The 23,638-nt window shown below is 26.3% G+C and overlaps 1 protein-coding gene and 1 long non-coding RNA gene across 2 annotated transcripts; both read left to right on the plus strand.

The window, feature by feature from the left end:
- The first annotated feature begins 816 nt into the window (after nucleotides 1–816).
- Nucleotides 817–13,382, plus strand: LOC105846770 (uncharacterized). The gene is made up of 3 exons (XM_065803859.1): nucleotides 817–838; nucleotides 10,314–11,045; nucleotides 11,320–13,382. Exons 2-3 carry the CDS (start codon nucleotides 10,345–10,347, stop codon nucleotides 12,308–12,310), a joined length of 1,692 nt encoding a protein of 563 aa, XP_065659931.1. The 5' UTR covers nucleotides 817–838; nucleotides 10,314–10,344; the 3' UTR covers nucleotides 12,311–13,382.
- Nucleotides 13,383–16,589: 3,207 nt separating this feature from the next.
- Nucleotides 16,590–22,965, plus strand: LOC136083916 (uncharacterized). Its single transcript, XR_010640196.1, has 6 exons — nucleotides 16,590–16,835; nucleotides 19,606–19,872; nucleotides 21,238–21,388; nucleotides 21,718–22,324; nucleotides 22,492–22,551; nucleotides 22,642–22,965. It is a non-coding gene; the product is annotated as an uncharacterized LOC136083916 (long non-coding RNA).
- Nucleotides 22,966–23,638: the final 673 nt, after the last annotated feature.

Genomic DNA, 23,638 nt, shown 5'->3' on the forward strand with positions numbered 1-23,638 from the left:
TTTATAATTATTTATATACCATATATTGCCATTTATATATTTAATATTGCAAATTATTTTGCATCATATAAAAAACTTTATACGCATAAACGTTTTATGTACAGTTCTTCAATGAGTTAATACCTTGTTTTTAGGTTGTTTTTTTTGACAATTTTGCTCTATACACGTAATAAAAACACCACCATAAAAGTTAACAAGTTCTATTTCTATACACTTTAATAACCTTTCGTAATAATACCCTACCTAATTCTCTGTAATGCGTTTATAATTTGCTATTTAATAAGAAAGTTTTCTGAAGAAAAAAAAATCGTTCTTACGGCTCAAGTTTATAATGAAATATTGCAGTTGCATTTTTGTAGCAATACAAATTATGTAGCAAAAAAGATTTCTTTAATTGTAATATGATAAGTTATATATATATATATATATATATATATATATATATATATATATATATATATATATATATATATATATATATATATATATATATATATATATATATATTTCCTTTGCTGTTGTGACATTTGTTACTCATTCATTTGTCTGTTTTTAAATCCAACATTATTGGTGAAAATTTTTTTTGAAAATTTAGTATAGAAAGGAATTTATGACACTTCATCATGCAATGTTCCACTTTTAACTGAATTGCTTCTTCGCAAATAAAAAAACGTAATAAAATAAACAAGTAAAACAAAAATCATTACTTTATAACTAGATAAGCTTCAGTAGAATTTTGTCAATGAAAATGTTAATTTAATTTATTATTAAAATTTATTTAATGGCCCTTTGTAAAAGCTTGGTATAATTAACATCAAACAAAAGTATTTCGCCACGCGTGAGTTGTTTTTTATTTGTTGAAAGTTGCATATTGTTGGACGGAATATTAACTTAATCGGAATCCATAAAAGAATCCGTAGATGAAGCTTTTATTAAAGCTTTGAGCAAGTACGCTTCTACAAGTCAAAATAATGTTAAAAAAACTGTTTAAATAAATAATTTTTCATCAGTATTTTCATCAGTATTTTCATTTTTCATCAGTATTTATTTGTGTGTTTGTTAATTGTTAACATGGAGATGTCTGAGTCAGGTGGAAAGGCCTAGGTAAGGTGGGGAGTTTGCATCAACTATTATTAGTAAATGAAAAAGAAAATCATAGAAATATATAACTTACTTTTATTTTTTAGTATTAAATTTTTTTTCGTTTAAAATAAAACATCTTTATTAAATGGTATATTTTTATTTTTATGTTATACATCACCTTTGAAATTAAGTAAGAACAAGTTCAACAAAATAAGAAAAAAGAAGTTTGTTGCTGGTTTGTAATTTAAAAAATTCAATTTTTTTTTATCAATCCAGGAAATGTTTGCGCTTACAAAGAAGTTCGACACAAATGTCATAATTTTAAAAACACATTTAGCTTTGTGTCGTGGTTTTTCAGTTTCATAAACACGCAAATGTTAATTTTTTCTCTGAGTTGTCATTTATTTCTTGCTTGCTTATGTATTTGACTAAAAAGTCATTTGGCTTTGTTCAATCGCTTTCTCAGATAAAACAAATTCACTGATAGAATAGTTAATGAGTTTTTTACAAACTGTAATTCTAAAATTAATAGGAATTGTTTATAGTTTTAAAAATACAACCTATGTTTATTAAAATTATATATATATATATATATATATATATATATATATATATATATATAAATATGTAATATATATGTAAATTATGTTAGTGTATTTCAAAAATAGAGTGCTCAATGTTCTTAAAGAACAGAGCAATAATAAATTAGTAAAAAACACTTTTCTAACTTTTTTCTTCTACTTGAAGTTTCACCATTGCTGGATCATCAGGAAGATTTCATCTGGAAAAGAACTCTTCCTGATGATCCAGCAATGATGAAACTTCAGGTAGAAGAAAAAAGTTAGAAAAGTCTATTTTACTAATTTATATATATATATATATATATATATATATATATATATATATATATATATATATATATATATAATATATATATATATATATATATATATATGTGTGTGTGTGTGTGTGTGTGTGTGTGTGTGTGTGTGTGTGTGTGTGTGTGTGTGTGTGTGTGTGTGGATTGTAAGAATTTATACTCTTTTTGATTATGTTTTCTTTTTTTACTTTGATGGTTGTAAACTTTTATTACTTAAATTTTATGTTTTCGTTTATGTATTACATATATGCATGTATATATTAGTGTATGCGGTATTTTATATCTACTTTCTTAACTTTGTTTTGAACAATTTATATCGTGCAATATTTTGCCAATTTTTTTTATTTAGTTAATATTTGTAAAACTCTATTCATTAACTATGTGTTGGTTAAATCTTAAACCAAAACAAAAATGCTGCCTTTAAAGTCTCTCAAATCTCAAAAAAACAAACCGCCTAACCTAATGACGTAATAAATAATTATATATATGTGTGTGTGTGTGTGTTTGAGTGTTTGAGTGTATACATATACATATATATATATATATATATATATATATATATATATATATATATATATATATATATATATATATATATATATATATATATATATATATATATATATATATATATATATACATACATTAAAATTAGATTGCGCTGCAATTAATTTTGTTTACTTCTGTTTAATTATTTTGTTCCGCTTTCCGTTCGTAGTTTTCAATAATTTAGAAGATTGTTATGTAATATATCAGGAAATTTCTATATAAACTGAAAGGTTTCTTTGCGAGTTATTTAAAAGAAAATTGTCTTTTATATATTAATCAGCATTTTTTTAATAGATTTTATAATCTAGATGAACCAAATTTTCTATTAAATTAAACTAATGCTACTTAGGTGGTCTGGTTCTATTGGTCTGCACGCACCTTATTATTTTGAACGCATTCTATTGGTTTTATGACATTCAGGTGTTAAACAGATCCGGATATTTGTTTTCAAAAAGTCTGAAGAACTAAATTGTATTTAAAATAAAACAGGTTTTAAAACAAAGTAAAACAGGTAAAGTTTTAAAACTTAGTTTGCTTCTTAAAACACATTTTAAATCAATTGTACTGATAAAAATGCGTTATTAAAAGGGTGTAAGCTGCTAGGTTCAGCTTGCACCCTCCTTTATTGTACACTTGTATAAGCAATTATTTTTAGATAAGGTTTTTTTTTGTTTTATTTTAACTGTTTCGGGTAATTAAACTTAGGTTTTGTGTTATCAAACTTTTAATGATCTAACTTTTTAATTTGTTTTTTATACTTTATTTAGTAGGTTCATATTATTGACTATATTATTGTTAAAGTTATAAAAAGTTTTGAGAGATTAAAAAACCCATTTCCATCATAACAAGTAATATATTAGTTACTAATACATTAATGTATGTGTGTGTGCGCGCGCGCGTGTGCATATATATATATATATATATATATATATATATATATATATATATATATATATATATATATATATATATATATATATATATATATATTAGTTACTAATATATACAATATATTATTGTATATATTTGTAACTGTATATATTATATATATTAGTTACTAATATATATATATATATATATATATATATATATATATATATATATATATATATATATATATATATAATATATCCAGTTATTATAGAAATGGTTTGCTTAATGTTTACAATGTTAAATGTTTTCAAAACTTAACTATTTCAAATTGTCATTATTATCTTTATATTTTAAGTTTATTTTAAAAATGGTTTGTTTAAATGTTACAACTAATCAAATGAAATCAATATTGACTAAAAAAAAAAAGTAATATTAGTGAAGAAAATTTTTGACGCTTTCAATTATTGCAGAGTAGCGGTAATTATTGAAAGCGTCAAAATCGCTAGGATGTCCGCTGCTATTAGCAAGTTTTAAAATCATATGCATACTATAAGCAAATTTTTAAAACCACACGTATACTTTATGTGCTAGTTTATTTTAAATTCGATCGTAAGAGAAATGAAAATATTTTTGTGAATCTGAAGAATTTTTTTCCTTTTCCTGAGGAATTATTTTTTTAATGCCTTTTTTCGTTTGGGTTTTTAATTTTAGTTTTGGTTATTTTAAAGCTAAATGAAAAGTAATCATTAAGAGAAGTAGAAAACGATAAAAAGAAAAGTAAAAAAAGAATAAAGAAGGTTCTTTTTATATATATATTTTTTATTTATCACGTTTTTTATTAACTTTAATTTGTCAGTAAAACTATTTAGGCCTTAGCTATCAGTTAACTTTCTAACTTCTTATCGAACGCGCATGTATATTTATATTAATGTATTCGTGTGCAAAACAAATATTTTTGTGCGCTTAAAAAAAAATGCGACTGCGAATACGTAGAGTCGACTTCATCATTTGAACTGTGACGCAAAAGTTAATCAAAAGAAATCAAGAAAAAAATCAAAGAACTCCTTGGAACGTAAAGTATAAGCGAAACAATATTTTTTGAAATCAAACATCAACTGTGATCTTTTTTTGTCATTATTTCATTGAACTCGTTGCTCAGATCTCCTTTATTTTCAAAGAAATCTTTGAAATTATCAAATAAAAAGTTTGCTTTATAAACACGTTTTTTTAAAAGTTCATTTGGTTCAACATACCCAGCCGAGATATGTGTTTTTTTAACAAACTCCAATAAAAATAGCGCTGTTGTTGAAAAAGAATTCTGATCGCCAACAACCTTGAAAAAAAAAAAAAAGTTAAAAATGAAAATTTTTTATTGAATAAAACTGTAAATTAAAATGAAAAAAACAAACAAAAACACTTGTTCAACAGTAAAAAAAAAAAATTCCAAAAACTTGGTCTCTCTCTCACACAAGATATTTTTATACTCAACAGTTATTTTATATATGTATATATATATATATATATATATATATATATATATATATATATATATATATATATATATATATATATATATATATATATATATATATATCACTTCCTAATATTTATAATTATGAATGTTATGTATGTTTTACGTTATTCATTTTTACTTTCCACGAAAATATATATTTAACACTAAATATATAAATAAACGCGACTAATGCAGTTGAAAAACATTGTGTTTTCGACGAAAAGACCTTCAGGTTTTCTACGAGATTTCCGCGATCTTTTTCTTATAAATTTAACTAAACTTGAAAACATATTATTGAACTAATTGCGAAACGACTAATTCTGTACAACATTTAAATAAAGAACAACAGAGAAACCAAGTTTTTGTAATCGCTTTTATTTTTCTCTTTAATAAATGTATTTTTTTTTTTTAATTCTTCTTTCATTTTCATTTTTTTTTTCTTTCAGTGTTACAAATAAAGAATTTTACACACTTAAAAAAGAAATACTTTAAACTCTTAAAAAACCAACTGTTTTATAAGAACTACTATGAGTTAGTTCGCCGGAAAAAAAATTTTCAAAAAAATTTTTTTTTGAAAAAATGCGTTCAAAAATTTTAATTAAAAGAAAAAAGTTTAGTGTTCACTATTATGCATAGTATTATTTTTTATATTATAAAACACATAATATTTATATATATATATTTTATAAAGTGATATTCAAATATAATACTTTATATAATTTTGAAATTAATTAGTTTATACAAAACTTAATATTTTATATTGAATTGCAAGAATGCATTCTTTTTTAAGCGCAAGCGTGTGTGCATTGGTTGCAGAAAGTCAAATAATACAACATTACATACTTTTACTCTCAGCGGGTTAGAACGGGTTGTAAATAGAATCCATCACCCTGGCTGACACCCTGCCAAAATTACATAAATACTTTATTTTTAAAATTAAATCAATTCAAAGCGGTTTTATTGTTCGCTTTTTTTTTTGTTTTTTTTAGTTCATCAAGAAAGTTCATATTCTTTTGATAATAATTGCTTTTTTCTTTGTAAATAATAATACAAACTAGAAAAATATAAATTATGGGTAGATTAAACCTAAATTGTTGGCAGATTAAACCTAAACTTTTGGCAGGTTAAACTTAAATTTGTTATAGTAATTCAAGTTTTAAATTTTGTTAAAAAATTTGTCTTTTGATTGTATTATTATTTCATAATTCGTTTATAACGACAAAAGTTAAATACAAAAAAAAAAAAAAAAAAAATTAAGCTTGTAAGACTAAGTCCTAATATATATTCATCTAGTATACCATGTCTTTTTCAAGTGTACTTGTTTGTTACATGGTTTATTGTTTATATTAACAAGTTTTGTGACGTCTGCATTTATTTTAAATAGATACCTTATTGTATTTGACATAAAATTATTATAAAAAAATTTTTTTTTTGAAAAGTATTCACCGTGGAAAAATAAATATAGTTATGCTATCCTGTAATAGAGATAAAAAAAAATGAATGATGACTGAAGACAACAAGAATTATTAAAACAAAAAAATTGGTTTACTTTTTTTTAATTCACTGCTTTCTCTGAAGAACATCGAGCACTCGTAGTATATCTAATTTTTTATTCATTTAAATAACGATAGCATGGTTTTACTGATTTACATTAAAAAAACAGCCTAACAAAAATGTTAAACGTACACCTAATCAATAATGTTGAGCCATTGTTATATGTATAATATATATATATATATATATATATATATATATATATATATATATATATATATATATATATATATATATATATATATATATATATATATATATATATATATATATAACCCTGACGATCGCTTATAACCTCTGATAATCCCTAATGCGTGGGCAGTGGGCACAGTACGTTTTTAAAACGTTTTTTGGACGTTTTTATTAGGTTTAAACCTAATAAAAACGTTTAAAGGACGTTTAAAAAACGTACTGTGCCCACTGCCCACGCATTAGGGATTATCAGAGGTTATAAGCGATCGTCAGGGTTATAGCATCAGGTGTGATCGCTATTGCGTTAAACTTTAAGTTATGAAAAAACATGGTTATGGCAACAATGATTGTTTTTTGGCAACAGTGATTAATACCAAATGTTGAAAATTCCATAGGATTTACGTTGAGGATGAAATTACCCGGCAATATCAGTATTGCATTAAAAAAAAATTGCGTTACCATATTCTATGAAACGGACTAATCATTGCAAAATAATCATGATCTGCCCAATTAAACATATATTTATGTCAAATATGACGTCACTCATTTAACGTTCATATTTACAGTAACATTGATAAAAAACGTGTTCCGTTTAAAATGAAAAAAAAATGCAATAACTAAAAATCGACTTTTTTTATTTTGATTTTGTAAATATTTTTTGCTTATCAAAGGACGATTACATCAGTGTTACTTATATAACTGCTTTTTCCATTATAATTTTTTGATTTTATGTAGATTTTCTCAAATGCTAGGTTAAAAACAATTTGTTATTTGATTTTGGAATAATTTATATTAAAAGGGTATAAATTGATGTTAAATTGATAAACATTTCCTTTTTATAAATGTTTGTAATGGCTACTAAATTTGTAACAAGTAATAAAGAGTGAATTTTTTTTCTCGGTGTAAATATTCATTTTTTCACACTTATATTTTGTTGTGAGTTTGTTAACGTCTGCGCAAGCAGTAATATTTTGTTAACGTCTGCGCATGTTTTAATAATTTGTTAACGTCTGCGCAAGCTTTAATAATTTACTTGATTCTTGTTCACTTGATTCTTTAACTTTATTATAATAATGATTTTTATAAGAAATGTATTTTCCAATTGTTTTTAATAAAAACCTAATGCAAATTTTATATTTTGGTACTTTATTAAATCTTATTCAGCGCCGCAAGGTTTTTTGACTAAACAATAAATAACAACAAATAACGTATAATAAAAAGACCAACTACAAACAAGTCTTTATTGCTAAAGTACACTGTTATCATTGTTACATATTTTTATAGAATTTTGTAAATCTGAAAGAAAAAAATCCAATTGTTAAACTCCTGTCCCTAGCCTCTATTTGAAAGAGCAATAAAAACTTTTTCTTACCCGATGCTTCTACGTTCTAAGCAATCCTTGTTGGTCTACTTTAGCCAGCCATAGTTAAGACTTTCCAAGAGTGTTTCTGAACTAATCTGAGAATTGTTTACTTATCAACCTAGGGTTCCAATAAACTCAGTGCAAAATGAGGTTACTACTTTGAGAAATAAGTCTCAGTGCAAAACTTTGAATTTTTTTTTTCTCCACTATTATTATAGTTGTCATAAATAACTAAGACTACTACTATCTATCGTTAGCTGTCTATTTACTTTAAGCGGAACTTTTATTTGCTATAAGCTGACTTTAATAAATAAGAACTATAATTCCGAATTACTCATAGTAAAATAACAAAAAAATAAAACAAGGTATACATTTTTGTATGTTTAAATGTTCTCATGAAAGATGTCGTCAAAAAGCCCCGTCAAATTTTCAAATGTAGCCTGTACGTCTGTTAAAAACTGTTAAATTTAGTTCAACAAGAGAATTCTAAGATTAAGAAAATAAATAATTTATGTTTTGCTTAATGTCCAAGAAAGAAAAAAATTTCTTTATTCAACAATAATAAGTCGACGTTCGTATCGGCAGAGAATATGCATTTGCTTTCTAAACCATGAATTTACTTTTAGGAATTGATTTTTGACTTCGAGACAAAGAGAAATGTAAATTTTTAGTTAAAATTTAAATTTATATTTTGGATCTATAAATTACTTTATTGGATAACAAAAAACTGATACACAAAAAAAGCTTAATTAAATAAGTTTTTTCAGTTAAAAAATTGTCTTAATTGAATAGTGAGTGGGTGGGGTGATATTTAAGGCAAGCTTTCTTGTCAACTTTTTTTTTGTATTTATTACTTGCTATCGGAACTTTGTAAACATTTATCTGACAAATTTGAGATAATATCAAAAACGATAAATAAATTTAATCTTGTTTAAAAACTCATTTAATTTAAATACACAAGAAATTAAGCATGTATCACACGTCTTTTTATCACGTAAAAGAGCAATATTTCTTTACTATGACATTTTCATTAATATGTTTGATTAAATGTCATTAGATGTCTAATAACTCGTACGCGTAATATCGCAACTTTTTTCTGTGGAATTTTTATTGATGTACCAAATTGATTTAAAAAAATCGAGCATTTATAACATTATGAAAACTTATTTAGAATAATAAAAAAAGGAACTTTTGCCGTTATGCGCAGTAAGTATTTATCAAGTTTATTTAGTAAATTTAATTATAAAAGTACTTTTAAAATAAATCTTAGACTCCCCACATATTTTTTTTTAAATATATTATTAGTAATGATTGCAAATAAATATTCAGATTTTTGATTGAAAATCTATATATCCAATCTTGTAGTCGTGCTGTTCATATCAATGAGCAAGTCTCGAAACAACTAATTTATTCTGATTTAGGTGCTCTTTGTGGTATCTATCTATCTATCTATCTATATATATCTATATATATCTATCTATATATATATATATATATATATATATATATATATATATATATATATATATATATATATATATATATATATATATATATATATATATATATATATATATATATATATAAATATAAATATATACTCCATGTGACACTATCATACTTAATTTAATAATTAATGAAACAAATATAGACTTTTTAAAACAAATATAAACAACTACTTAAAAACATATAGGGCTTTGACTATTATTATTATGTGTGTGCATAAATATATATGTGTGTGTGTGTGTGTGTGTGTGTGTGTGTGTGTGTGTGTGTGTGTGTGTGTGTGTGTGTGTGTTTCTTTATTATTTTAACTTCTAAGACGTTTTAAATTTTTTTTTAATTAAAAAAGTATTCACTTCGTCTATTTATTTTTGTAAGGTGGGGGGGAGGGGGGTTGATAATCAAATTGAAAACTTCATCTTATTTTTACATCTTTATTTGTTTGAAAAATAGACTTTTGAATATTTAATTTTTTTAGTTCAAAATTGTCTCCTTTTCATTTACTTATATTAGGATTTGAAAATCTTTTTATTAAAAATCACCTAATATGTAGTCTTTTTAAATTATTGAACAACGATTATGATATTTTATGATGTAATAGCATTATAAGATTAATGACAAATGGTAAAGCAGCACAAAACAATTTTTTTTATTAATTTTATTTTGTGTATTTATTAATAATTTTTTTTTATTCATTGATTCTTTTATAGTAATATTTATATATGAAAAGTCTAAAAGAAATTAAAATAATGCACGCACACATACATATATTAAGTAATTTGATTTTCTTTGTTTCATTTTAGGAAAAAATACAGTCTTGCATTAAATTACAATATGGAGGATCTGATAGAAGATCGTGGACCAATTGATCTATTTATTTGGCGCGAAAAAAGACAACGACTTTTTATTTATTGGTGCATTACCCATTATATTCATGGAATGGTTCATTCGATACGATACTCGTCACAGTATCTTTATTTTAAGGATGTAATGCGTGCTTCTAACCCAGATTTATTATATGGCATGTCTGTATCATTTATTGGTATTACGGGTGTTTTGTTTCCACTTTTAATTAGTCCATACTTAGATCAAACTCGAAACATTAGACAAGCAATATTTGTGGTCAATATTTTAGGTTTTGTTGGAAATCTTCTATACGCACTTCCGTTTTCTCCTGCACTTCCGCTTATTGGCCAGCTTTTGGCGGGAACCACCCCGGCTTTTGGAGTAATTGCAATGGGAGAAATATCCAGGTGTTATTCTCCATCAAAATTAACTAAAAAAGTATCAGCGTTATCTCTTATATATAGTGTAGGCACTTTTACTAGTATTGGACTTGTATTTTCTTTTCTTTATGTAGACTTTAATTTGGGAGAGTGGCACATTAATTTTGCAAATATGCCTGGAATTATGATGTGTATACTATTTATTATATCTGGGCTGTTAGCACCTCTACTTGTAAGCGATATTTCTAAAGAATTTGATTACAAACTAGAGCAAAGGATGAGAAGATCCTCGTACGTCTCTCTCAGTAGGTAAGGTTCTTTTCTTTTTAATGGTTTGCTTCTAGTCCATCCGTTTTTTATTTATTTTTTTACTCTTGTTCTTTATTTAGTTCTTGATTTTACAATTATGGTTTTTGATTGTCTATTTTTGTTTTTGATTGTCTAATTTTGTTTTCAATGGTCAATTTTTGTTTTTGATTGTCTGTCTTTGATGGTTTGTTTTTGGTTTTGATTGTCTATTTTCGTTTTTTGATTGTCAGTTTTGTGTGCAAATAACTAAAATGTAGTTTTTTTCTTTTTACAGTTCCACTGTGCAATCCCCTGAGCGATCTGGAAAAAATCTCCCTCATATAATCTCAATTAATGAAAAATTAAACAAATGTGCTAAAACGAATTCAAAAAAATCATTTGAAGAACCGTGTGCAAGTTTTGGAAGTGATGAGACATTTTATGTCATTGACCAAAAGAATGCTACGAAGCTTGATGATACAAACGAAACAAAAGTAAACCAACCATTTAACTTTCCAAAGTTTGTGAGCACAAGTCAGGAAAAAATAGATACACCAGAAGTTGATAGTGTTCGAGATCGTCTAAACAGTACCGTAAAAAAGTCAGCAAAGTCCGTCTGGAAAATATTGCGGTATAGACCTACAGTTTTACTAATGCTAATTACATTTATAGAGGCATTTGTTTACTGCATTATTGTCACTTGCTTACCTGTACTTGCTACTAACTATTTGAAATGGGGAAAAGTAGAATTAGCGTTTCTAAGCATGGTAAATAAGTTTTTGTCAGTACTAGTATCCGGTTCTGTGTTTTTTTTAGCAGATCACTTAAATGACTTTTTACTTTTGGTGTATGGAGCTTTTCTTACCATGTTGGCTTTATTAATATTATCTGTATTAGATTTGGTAAGTACAGATAGTAATATAACAACTGGTTTTTTATTTTTAATCACGTGTCTCTCTATTTCTGGAGTACCACTAATTATAACATCAACTAGATCAATGTTTGCAAAACTGGTGCCTACTGAGATTCAATCTTTAACAGAGGCCGTGCGACTTTCGGTTTTTGAAGCAGCATTTGTACCGGCTGGATTTTTAGTTCCAATAGTCACCCTAAATATTCCTTTAACGTCAATTTTTTTAATTGTTGTAACGCTGATAGTTGTTATATACATTATATTAGAACGAAATGTGCTTATTGACATAAAAGAACAAGACGATTACTGGTTAGAAGAAACCGAAAGGACGTACTCCCCTGAGGGAATGAACAAATCCCCATGGCAAAATTAATAATTAAACCTCTAAAATATTTTCTTTTAAATAAAAACCTAAAAACAAATAATGCAAAAGTGAAAAACTATTGGTTGCCGTTTTAAAATTAAACAAAATGCGTTTTATACTGACCAAGTTCCCAAACCACATCTCATTTATTTTGTACATTTAGGAAAACAAAACGGTTAATAGTACGTTATTCTATTTGGCTCATTGGTTATATAGTTACGGTTGAAATAATTATTTATAGCAACGAGCAACGCTGGTCACTTTAAAATGAAAACCAAAAAATCATTTATTTTAACAAAGTTCATTGGAGTACTTGAAGTCATCAAATGACTCACGTAAATTAACAACCTAAATGAATTGTAAATAATAATCATTAAGTTACATAAATTAAAAATAACAAATAACTAACTTACATAAACTAATAAACAAATGCACAAACAAAAAAATATAGATTTATTTAAATACGCAGATTTGAGTAAGCATTCACATTACTGCCGTAATTTGGCAAAAGGAAGTATGTTTAAAAAAATTGTGGTAAAAGTGAAAACAAGTTTTAAAAATTTAAAAGGAATTAAAAAATCATTTCGTATCTATTGTAAATGTTATATTCCAAAAACAAATAAGGCGAAGCATTTTATTTGAAAATGTACACACCTCCTATAATGAAACTTATCACAACCCATATAACCCATTTCACGGAAAACTGTAACCTACTTTCTTTTGCCACGGCAGATTGAACTTTTTTTTTTGTCGTTGTTGTTTTTTTGTTTTGTTTTTTGCTTTGTTGATTATTTAAGGAAAACAAATCAATAACCCCTTTTGTGAAGTTATTTTTCAAAAAAAAAAAAAAAAAAAAATCAGCTAAAGAAAATAAAAACTTAATCCATTTTTTTAAATGGCGTACCATTTTTTTTTAACTTGTTTTTTTTTTTAACTTATTTGATAAAGACTTTTGTAAAATTTATTTTCCATAATAATCAATCATTTATTAGCAGAAAATTATATTTTATGTAAATTATGTATTCTAAAATTTTATTAAAAGTAAGTTAAAAACAAATAGATGAAAAATTATAAAATTTAATTAACTTGTTTTTTATTCAATTGACGTTTATTTTATTCCTATATTTTACTTCCATTTTTAAAACTCGAGATATTTATAACTAATGCAACTGAAAACGTCACAACTGACGCCATCGTCGCAAGTGTCACTAATGATTTCGCTAATGATGCCAATATTCCAATTGTTTATTATTTTCCAGTCGTCATTTGAAACTGGATAGTAGATATTTCGAATCGTGTGAATTTTTGTGATTGATAGCATCGAGTAGAATATTAATCTTGTAAAAATGTGCAGTATCGTACCCAGATTGAGATTGCGCTCACAAACAGGGCCCAACAATACAAGGGGGGGGGGGAGGCACCTTTTTTTTCTAAAAGAAATTTTTTTTTTTTTAGAAGATTCTAGAAATCGAGGACTTTTTTTAGAAATTGACGTTTGCGCCCCTCCACTTCCAAACCCGTGTCTTCTTCTATGACAACTGTGGAAAAATATGATCTTTTATACTGCTCGAAAAAAATTTGATTGCACAAAAAAAACTTTTGTTACACAAATAAACCGGGTCTAATAATTAAAAATTTTTCAATCGTGATTTTATGAATAGGTGACCCCGTCCATTAATTACGACACGTTGCTAGAAAAGTGAGGATTTACATTTTTGATAGTGTAGCTTTGAATCTCTTGATTTTAGAAAATTAATTTGATTTATGTAAATAATTAAAATATATTCATTAACTTTAAAATAACTTTATTAATATCATTTTATTTTTATATTTTAAATTCTATTTAACTATAACATTTTAAACATTAATATTATAAATTATTTTATATTATAAATAATAATAATAATGATGATAATAATAATAACAATAATAATAATAATAATAATAATATTAATAACAACAACAATAATAATAATAAAGGGTAATTTAATCAAATCTCGCCCACATCCGCACTAAAATTGCTACTGACAGGCCGTTTAAAGACACTGCATTATACATCATTAGATTGCTTAGTCTTTAAGCTACAAAACTTATAAACTATTCTAACTTTTATAAGAGTGTTTGATCTTAACATTAAAAGCTGTACAAAACCACTGAAGCTCGCCAACTGGAACTCAATCTTGCCCATTAGGCGACATTATATACAAGTGTGAGAGATTAAATCTCGTTAGTTAATTTATAGGCTCCGAACGCTCTACTTAGTGCATTTGGAGCATACAAATACCAAAAACCACGGATCTTCTCTGCCCAGTGCGGACATCAAACTCAATTCATTGCGTTAATTTTAATTACTTTAAAGCTACTTTATTCAAGAACTTCAGAATATGACATACTATGACGTATATGACAAAATATGACGTATAATGAAACATATTGAGGTATTAAATGTGAGGCATTATGAGGTAGCAAAATAGATTTTTGAACAAATAATTCAATATAGTATCGAGCAAAGGTTATCCTATAGTGTCTAGTAAATGAGAAGCCCATTTGCAAAATGCGCAAAGCTCGAGTAAATTGATTTTGAGAAAATGACGAAAAACTGAATTACTCATAATTGCGCATCAATAGAAATTAATACTATTTTGTCTATTTTAGGATAAAAAAACTTTTAATTGCACGGTGGTAAATTTGCGTTAAAAATCTCCCACTCCATTATCCAAAAGAACATGCTTCCCGCAAAATTTTGCTCGCTTTTATTCTAATTTGGCAAAAATATTGTAAAAATATGGTTACTTTATGCAACTATTTTTTTGACACCAAGTCATCAAGGTTGCTTTAAAGATTTTATTAATGCAGATATATAACGTAATTTGATGTGGTTTTTATATTAAGTTTTCAGAAAAGAGGTAGAAAAACATTTCAAATTGAAAAACACATGATCATATGTGCTTTTAAACGCTGTTTTCAAATTTTTTATCGTATTGTATCAATTTGAAATCAAAAGTGGTATTCGAAGATTCCTTCAACGAAAAAGTATAAAAACTAACTTTTATTTTAAAGACAGTAAAAGTTTTGAATTTACAACTTATATTTTTAAGTATTAAAAACACGCTGAAATTCTCAAATATGTATCAAAAAACATGTACTTTTTGATTTTTGAAGAAACAAAAAGTGTTCTTGAATATGTTCATCGTGGAAAAGATGGATCAATTAATAGTGAATGGGACTATTGCAGTTGTATTCGTAGTCGTGAATTCCACTTTCCCCTTCATATGTTAACAGCTGGTGAAAAAGATGATGTATGTGCACACATATAGAATCAGCATAGTGAGGAAATGGAGTTACTCCCAACAAGTGCTACATACCCATCCCCGTTCTGCAATGTTTGTAAAAGTGAATTTACTTTTTTAGATGGATCTATTGGCTATTCAAATTCTGATGCAAATTGGAAGATTTTGGATAACACTTGTTAAAAATGATCTTGTTAAGTTACAAGATTTTCATAAGTTACAAGATTCTCAGAAAAAGATTGTCAGAAAAAGGCAAACATCTTAAGTCTTTGAATTTTATGGCTGAGAATGGATTGCGTCAATTAAGGGATTCAAGAATGGGTATATTTTCAGGCCGAATAAAACCAGACCCCCTTCATTTAGAAATAAACAATTAGACACATTGGCTAAATGTATTATATTTCTAAGCAACAAGACAAAGCAGATTTGTGGAGTGTGTAATATCTTAAAAGCACCAGCAAAGCATTCTTCTGATTCTATTGTTGACATTGGTTTAAATTTTATAGGGAAAATGTATGAAGACCTTGCAGAAGAGAATCGGTTTGTAAATAGTAAAAGCAGTTAAAATTATAATAATTTTTTAAATTAGATTTTTTAATAGAATTTTTTTATTAAATTATTTAAACATTTATTTAATTTTAATATATATTCATTTCAAAGATTAAAGACTCCATCTGTCAGGATTATTGGTGCCCAAGCGATATCGATTGCCCAATATGTATATCGCTTAGTTGATATTTTAAAACATGATAAATCAGAACAAAAAAAACTTGTAAGACTAGTTCTAGCGCAGATATTTAAAGCACTTCGTGATGTTAGAAGTGGGATTAACATTGTACCCAGTGGGCATCGAACGTCGTTTGGACGTTTAACGGACGTCCAAACCAGGTCCGTCCGTCCATTAGTAGAACTAGACGTCCAATAGACGTCCATTAGTAGAACCGGACGTCCAATAGACGTCCAGTAGTCATCTAATATACGTATGTGTGTTCAGCTCTAACGCGGAATTGCGCCAAGGTATTTACCGCCACTTTAGCAACGTGCATTTAATAAACGTTGTGATTAGTTAGCAAAAAAACTGATTATTCTTCTAAATGTGCCAAAAGAACTGATTATTCTTCCAAATGTGTCATTTGCTTTCAAAATCGTTTTATTTAAGCTATTTTATGAAATATATTTTCTGCAACGAAATTTAAAAGTATGAAACGCTTTGTGTCTGCAAAAAATATTGTTGACAACGAAAGGTGAGTTTATGTTTCATAATTTTTTTATAAATATGATTTTAATTTAAAGATATACTTATATAAAATAATAGTAATAATGAAAATATAAAATGATAACAGTAACAAACTTAAGTTTTTAATTCAAAAAATCGATAAACTATCTTTAATTAAAAGAAGTTCATTGAATTTTGCTTTATAATTTTATAGCGTTGTTATTATATTAAAAATAAAAGTAATAACATTATTATATATTAAATGTTGTATCTTTTTATTAATGGATGCAAATTATTGGTTATAAATGTGCTCTAATAAATAATTCATTAAACGTCAATGTATAATATCACATTTATGTGATTATATTGATTATAATATATATGAATATATAATTTATATGAATATATAATTTATATGAATATCACATTTATAACCAATAAGTTGCATCCTTATAAAGCTAATCTATCTTTTACTTTATAATTTATATTATTATTGTCATTGTTTTTTCTAAACTCTAGTCAACTAGACTATAAAAAATTTTAAGTAACTATGTTTCCTCCTTAGAGAACGTAGTCACTTCATATCTTTTTAACTCATGAAACAACGTATTATTTTAAAACTGAGCCTAAAAGTTAAGGAAAGGATTCTTTTAAACAAACGTCTGCTAGTTATTTTCTCATTCTATTTTTTAAAAATCAAACGCTGGAGAAAGAATAGGAGTGCAGTTCTAGATCTATTCAAACAACAATGTGAAAAGTTAGAACTACCAATACAACAATCTCCAAATAATAGTCATGTTTTATCTGCATTTACTTCATACAATGATGATCAATATTCAAATTCACCACTGGAGTTTATTTATGATGATAGAACTGTTCAGATTGACCATACTAGTATTTAAAATGGCAAACACTATCAAAGTAGCTGTTCTGACTCAGAATTTGGTTATGGTAGTATTGTGACTGACACAATTCTTCAAAAACATCTAAAAAATTGGGCTATAAAACATGGGTGTACAAGACTATGTGTTAAAGATATTTTAGACATACTAATATCTATTGGTCATGAAATCTAATATCTATTGGTCACCAAAAAGCAAATTAAAACCAGACCATAAGGGGACAGCCAGTATATTTATTATGGAATAAAATTTACAACACCAATGGAGGAATTTTTGAAAGATTTTGTAAATGATTATTTTACTTACATCCAACCCTCTTTTAATTAACAATAATACTTATTTTGTTTATCTTTTTGCTATAACCTGTGATGCACCAGTCAGGGCTTTATTAAAAGGAATAGTTTAGCATACCGGATATTATGCTTGCGAGAGATGTACAAAGAAGGGTTTTGTTTTCAAAAATCGTGTGTGCTATAGTTATGCAGAGGTATATTTATGAGAACCAATGAAATATATTTATGAGAACCAATGATACATTTCAATCCTTTAGTTATAGTTTATCTGATTTATCAGGCAAATGCCATCAGACATACCTGTCTTACTTCTGTTTAATGTTAACATGATAAATGTTTTTGCTTATATGCACATGATATGCTTAGGGATTACACACAGAATTTTAAATTATTTCAAAGGCCATTATAAAGATATATTTAATGGACAACTGTCCTCTACACAAATAATGCAAGTGTCACAAAATTTGTTATTGTTACGAGGAAAACTACCAAGCGAATTTATACGACAACCTCGGTCTTTAGTTGAGCTGGATAGATGGAAAGCGCCTGAGTTGCGAAGCTTTCTTTTATATTATGGCATTGTGGTGTTAAAGGGCATATGTAATCCTAATAAGTCTCTCTTTAGCAGTTAGATTTTTGTGAGAGGAAAATAAAGATTCTCATATTCATTATTTAAATTTTTCAAAAGGGCTTGAATTATTCTGTAACCAATTCTCCGGAACATTATGGGAAATCATTTTGTGTGTACAATGTACACACAAATGTGCTCCTATACATTGCTGATAATATTGAATTTTTTGAACAACTACTTGATGCAATATCAGCATTTCAGTTCGAAAATTTTCTTCAAAAATTAAAGCAGCTTGTTAGAAGCAAAAGCAACCCAGTGGCACAGTTGACAAAAAGGTTTAGTGAAATTGAAATTTTTAAAGAAAATAAATTTTATTAGTACTAAAATATCCACTAAAGCTAAGGACAGTTTATTTTTAGTGCGAGGAGGAGTTTTTTTTATTCTTAATAAACTTAAAGATGAAAATTTTCAATGTGATTATTATGGTGGAGACGTTTTAGAAAGATTTTCTGATTTTTTTTATAGACTCTAAACAACTTTATATTTATATGATTAAAGGAAACATTAAGCCTTTGAAATGTGTAAATAAAGTAAACAAACTATTGAGAAAATGTTGTTGTTTCCCATATAAAAATGAAAACATAATCATACCATTGCTCAGTAATGTTACTGGATTTTAGTCATAAATACTTTGCAGTTTTAAATAATAAAAAGTCTTCTTATAACTATTTTAACCTGTAGTAAAAAATGAAAAGTTTCTTTGCTCATTTTTTTAAAGTTTTTTTTCTAAATATATTTGGCATATTTTTATTTATAAAATAAATAAATTCAATATAAAAAATATTCAATTTATTTGTTCATTAAAATTTGTTATTAAAAATCTAAAAAGTGTTAATTTTTATATTTTTTCTTTCTAAGGAATTTATAATTTTTATTTTATCCATGTTTTGAACAATATGTTTCATTAACTGAATCTTTTCTTTTGACTCTTTTTGCTGTATATATGGATTCTGACTGATTTTTTAACCATAGATATTGGTCAGTGCATATTATCATTGAAAATGAAAGACAAACAAGAACTATGTGTCCTTGTATTTGGGTTAATCCAATCAAGGATTGTATATACTGACCTCTAAAAGGTAAACCTCTCGGTGCATATATAGCTGATTGGTCTATACCAGGAAGCGACTGGAAATGTTTGAAAGTTATCAAAACAATACTAGAATCTGGTACAAAAAATGAAGCAGATCAAATGATGAGATCAACTACAGAATCTTCTGATTCAGAGGAAGATAATAGGTGAGTAGTCTTGCTAAAGTCTTGTTGTTTAGTCGTAGTCAATTAGTAATAAGAATCTGGTTTTATTGAGAAAATAGTTTTATACTCTCATATTTGCTTTCTATGATAATAATCTAATTGTGCATTTAGTATTAAAAATATTGTATGTACAAAATAATTTCAATCTTTTAAAATAAGATTTTAACAATTTTTTTCCTGCCAAGAATACATCAACATCCTTTGCAAGAGCATGTTACAAGTCCTGTTTCAAAAAAGAAACATTCAGGAGGGCTTGAAAAATGTTTTCCTGTTGATTTTGATTTAAGAAGTCAAAGTACTCCACTACGGAAATCTGTAAAAACAAAAAAAAAAACCTTTTAAATCTGTGCCTACTACTTCAAATATCTCTCGAAGTTCCTTTAAACTTAAAAATGGGGGTTTTAAAGAAATGTCTAATAAATGTAGGTTTAATTTTTTTGTTTTATGATTTAAATTAAATTTTTTTCATTTATTATTTGTTTGTGATCTATCAGAGTTCTAGTATGTGTCTTTGATGGAAACAAGGTCAATCAAGGATAATGAAGCATTGATCTTAGAAAAACTTTTAGAGAGTTATATACATCTACACCCAAATGCTCCAAAGAAATAAAAAAATTAAATTCTTTTTTTGACTTTGATGAAGAAGAATCTAAATTAGAAGAAAAAGGTTATATGAAAATGAAAGTAAAAAAAAAAACTTGAACAGTTTTAGGAGTTTTTGCACTATAACAAGTTCATGGCACTCAGGGAAAACCAGAGAAAAGTTTCTAAAATTTAAAAAAACAGGGAATACCCGGAAAAGTCATGGAATTTTTCTTAAAAATCTTTTAAATCAGGGAAAACTCAGGGAATATTTTTTATTTTAATATTTAGAGTGAAGTTACTTTGAAGTATCCAGTTTTATTAATTTTTTTTTAATATTGAAAGTTGCTCACTACAGTAGTTTTATAACATTTATAATATATAGTAGCTATATGTTTAGATAAATGGATTACTGTAGTAACTATATGTTTTGGGAACAAGGATTCAGTTGTGAAAGTAATATATTCTTCAAAATAAACAGGGAATAATATATACTTTCCACCGCACAAACTCAGGGAAAAAATTCTTAAAAATATGGGAAAATTAGGGAATCATCAGGGAAAACTCGTGGAAAATAGATTTTCAAAACTGCCATGAACCCTGTGTAAGATGTCACATTCTTTCCAGTACCATTGAATATTATATTGCAATTGGTTGATCACTATTGTCTAAATATGAAAAAAATAACATTTTTTAATAAATTTTTTTTTGACTAAAACAATATATAATATATACAATATATACTTTTTTTAATATAAATTGCAGTCAAGGTCAATTGGTGGCAGGAGTGTGAGAAATTCAGTCAAGAGTGGTTTAGATGCGATGCTTACAAGATCTCTGCAGCAACAGTTCAGCAAAGACGGCCTCAAAGGCAAACGTACTTTTGTTAAAAAAAATCATAACAAATGTCTTATAGGTAAAAATTATATTTAGTATAGGGTTTTTTATTTTTATTTTTTTTTACCTGGACAAGCCTCGTGTGGTGGATTTATTACAATTAATTTTTTTAGTTCTTATTCTTAATTGTTCTAAAACATCTTGCTTTTTTTTATTTATGCTGCAAATGTTTGGCCTATTGTTCCAGTTGACTTTTTTAGTTTTTATAAGAGCTAAAAGTATTATATTTGAAAAATAATTTAAAATGTTTATATTGTAAGGTGTTGTTTAATATAAAGAAAGGAATTACTTAAATAATGTTGCAAATAAGTAATTTTATTTACAAAAAAATTATACATTTTTTTATAGGAGCAATAGTTGATCCAGCGAAAGACGATTTTACTAAAAGCTCTGTTGATTACCTTATTGGTGATTTATTAAAAAGAGCTGTTAAAAAAGTGGTTGTCCCAAACACACCCGAACATGACTTCATTTAATTAAAGGATTATTTAATAATTTTTATTGTTTGTGATTTGTATGGTTATGTTTTTAAATTTTGTGATAAAATTTAAGTTTTTCGGATATGTGAATAAATCAATTTGTTTCTTTTTGTTGATCATATAGGGTGTATAGTTTATAAATAGTTACGCCAATGTCTTACAATTCCAAAAATATTTAATTGTTGCTAAAGAAAAATATTCCTGGAAAAAAATCTTTGATGGAATTTGATTTAATAAAATGATTGACTTTAATGCATTTGAAATTATTAGCATTTCAACATAAGTTTTATTTAATTATTTTTATACATATACATTTTTTGTCTGATTGTTTAATAAAATGTGAATTCTCTACCATAAAGGCGTTAGTTATCATAAATGTTGTAACATGGTAATGTTTCCCAAATAATGGATGTTATTTCACTTAATCGTCTAGAATAACCAATCATCAAACTCAGAAAGAGCATTCGTAAATAAAGGTAAAACAGCAGTATCACTTTAAATATGTTTCATAAAAATAAGTTCGCTAATTTTTGTAGTAATAAAAATGTATGATTTTTCATCTCAACCGAAATTTGTTCTTTATGATTTTCTTAGGTTTAGTTTCTTAAATTTATTATGTAAAGTTTATAAATTTTTTTTACAGATATCGACTTATGGAATTAAATTTAATCAGGCAATCAAGAACTCAATATACATAGTTACGGTATACTTTTTTCTATTTTCTGTCCGATCAACAGTATTTGATTTTGAAAACTTTATGATGATTATTTTTAAAGTTTAATTTTTTTTATAGGATTAGTTGATCAATACAAAGCTACGAATAGTACGATCACCGATAGTAATAGTAGCGCTCAATATATCAATTTATTTAAATTATTTATCTATATTATCTATCAATTTGATAAAAATATCAATCAGCAATAGTAGTGATCATTGATTCACGAGGTGCGAGGTATGCAATATACGCGAAATTGTACACGAAAAATTAACGTTGAAATCAAAACAAAACTTGATAAATTTCCAATGTATATATAGTCAGCAAAATTTCAAAAATCTGAAATTACTTATTTATTTTGTATAATTTATTGTTATTTTAGAATACATTTATTTTGCTATATTTACGTGTTAATATTGTTTTCGTTTGGTAATTAGTTTAAAAAAAGTTATAGTACTTCGAATATTATTCAAAACAGTATTTTACCCTAATCCTCACATACGTGCTTACATATGTGAGTACGTACTTTGTATTAGTATTAAGTCTATCGTAGTATATAGTATCGTAGTTGAAGTTAAACACAATAGCATGTACTACAGTGTATTTAATTAAAAATATTAAACAACCGTGGAATTTCCAATCAATACGTAGGTCAATTGAACGACCAAATAAAGTTTAAATGGGACTTACATATGACGTCCTTATGTTAGTTTGACGTCGATTGGACGTCCATTTGACATCATAATTTAGGTCCATATAAAGACCGTTTCGGACGGACGTCTTGTGTTACATTTGGTACGTCCACCGGACGTCTAATCAACGTCTATAATGGACGTCCATTCGTCCAAAAAAAACGTCTTTTGGACGTCTATAAGACGTCCCCATGTCCACTGGGTAAATGTTGTTGCAGTAACATTTTTGATATAAAAAAGTTATATTAAAAATGTTACTGCTGTTTGTCAACGATATCTTTTATTATTTGCACTTTTTTCTCTCTTAACTGCAACAGTTTGGACTATTGGTTGCGGTTCTTTTCCATGCGGGAAAAAATTTTCAAGGTTTATGAAGTTGGTTA

Source organism: Hydra vulgaris, chromosome 08 (assembly GCF_038396675.1).
Source record: "Hydra vulgaris chromosome 08, alternate assembly HydraT2T_AEP".
In the NCBI taxonomy this organism is placed as follows: Eukaryota; Metazoa; Cnidaria; class Hydrozoa; order Anthoathecata; family Hydridae; genus Hydra; species Hydra vulgaris.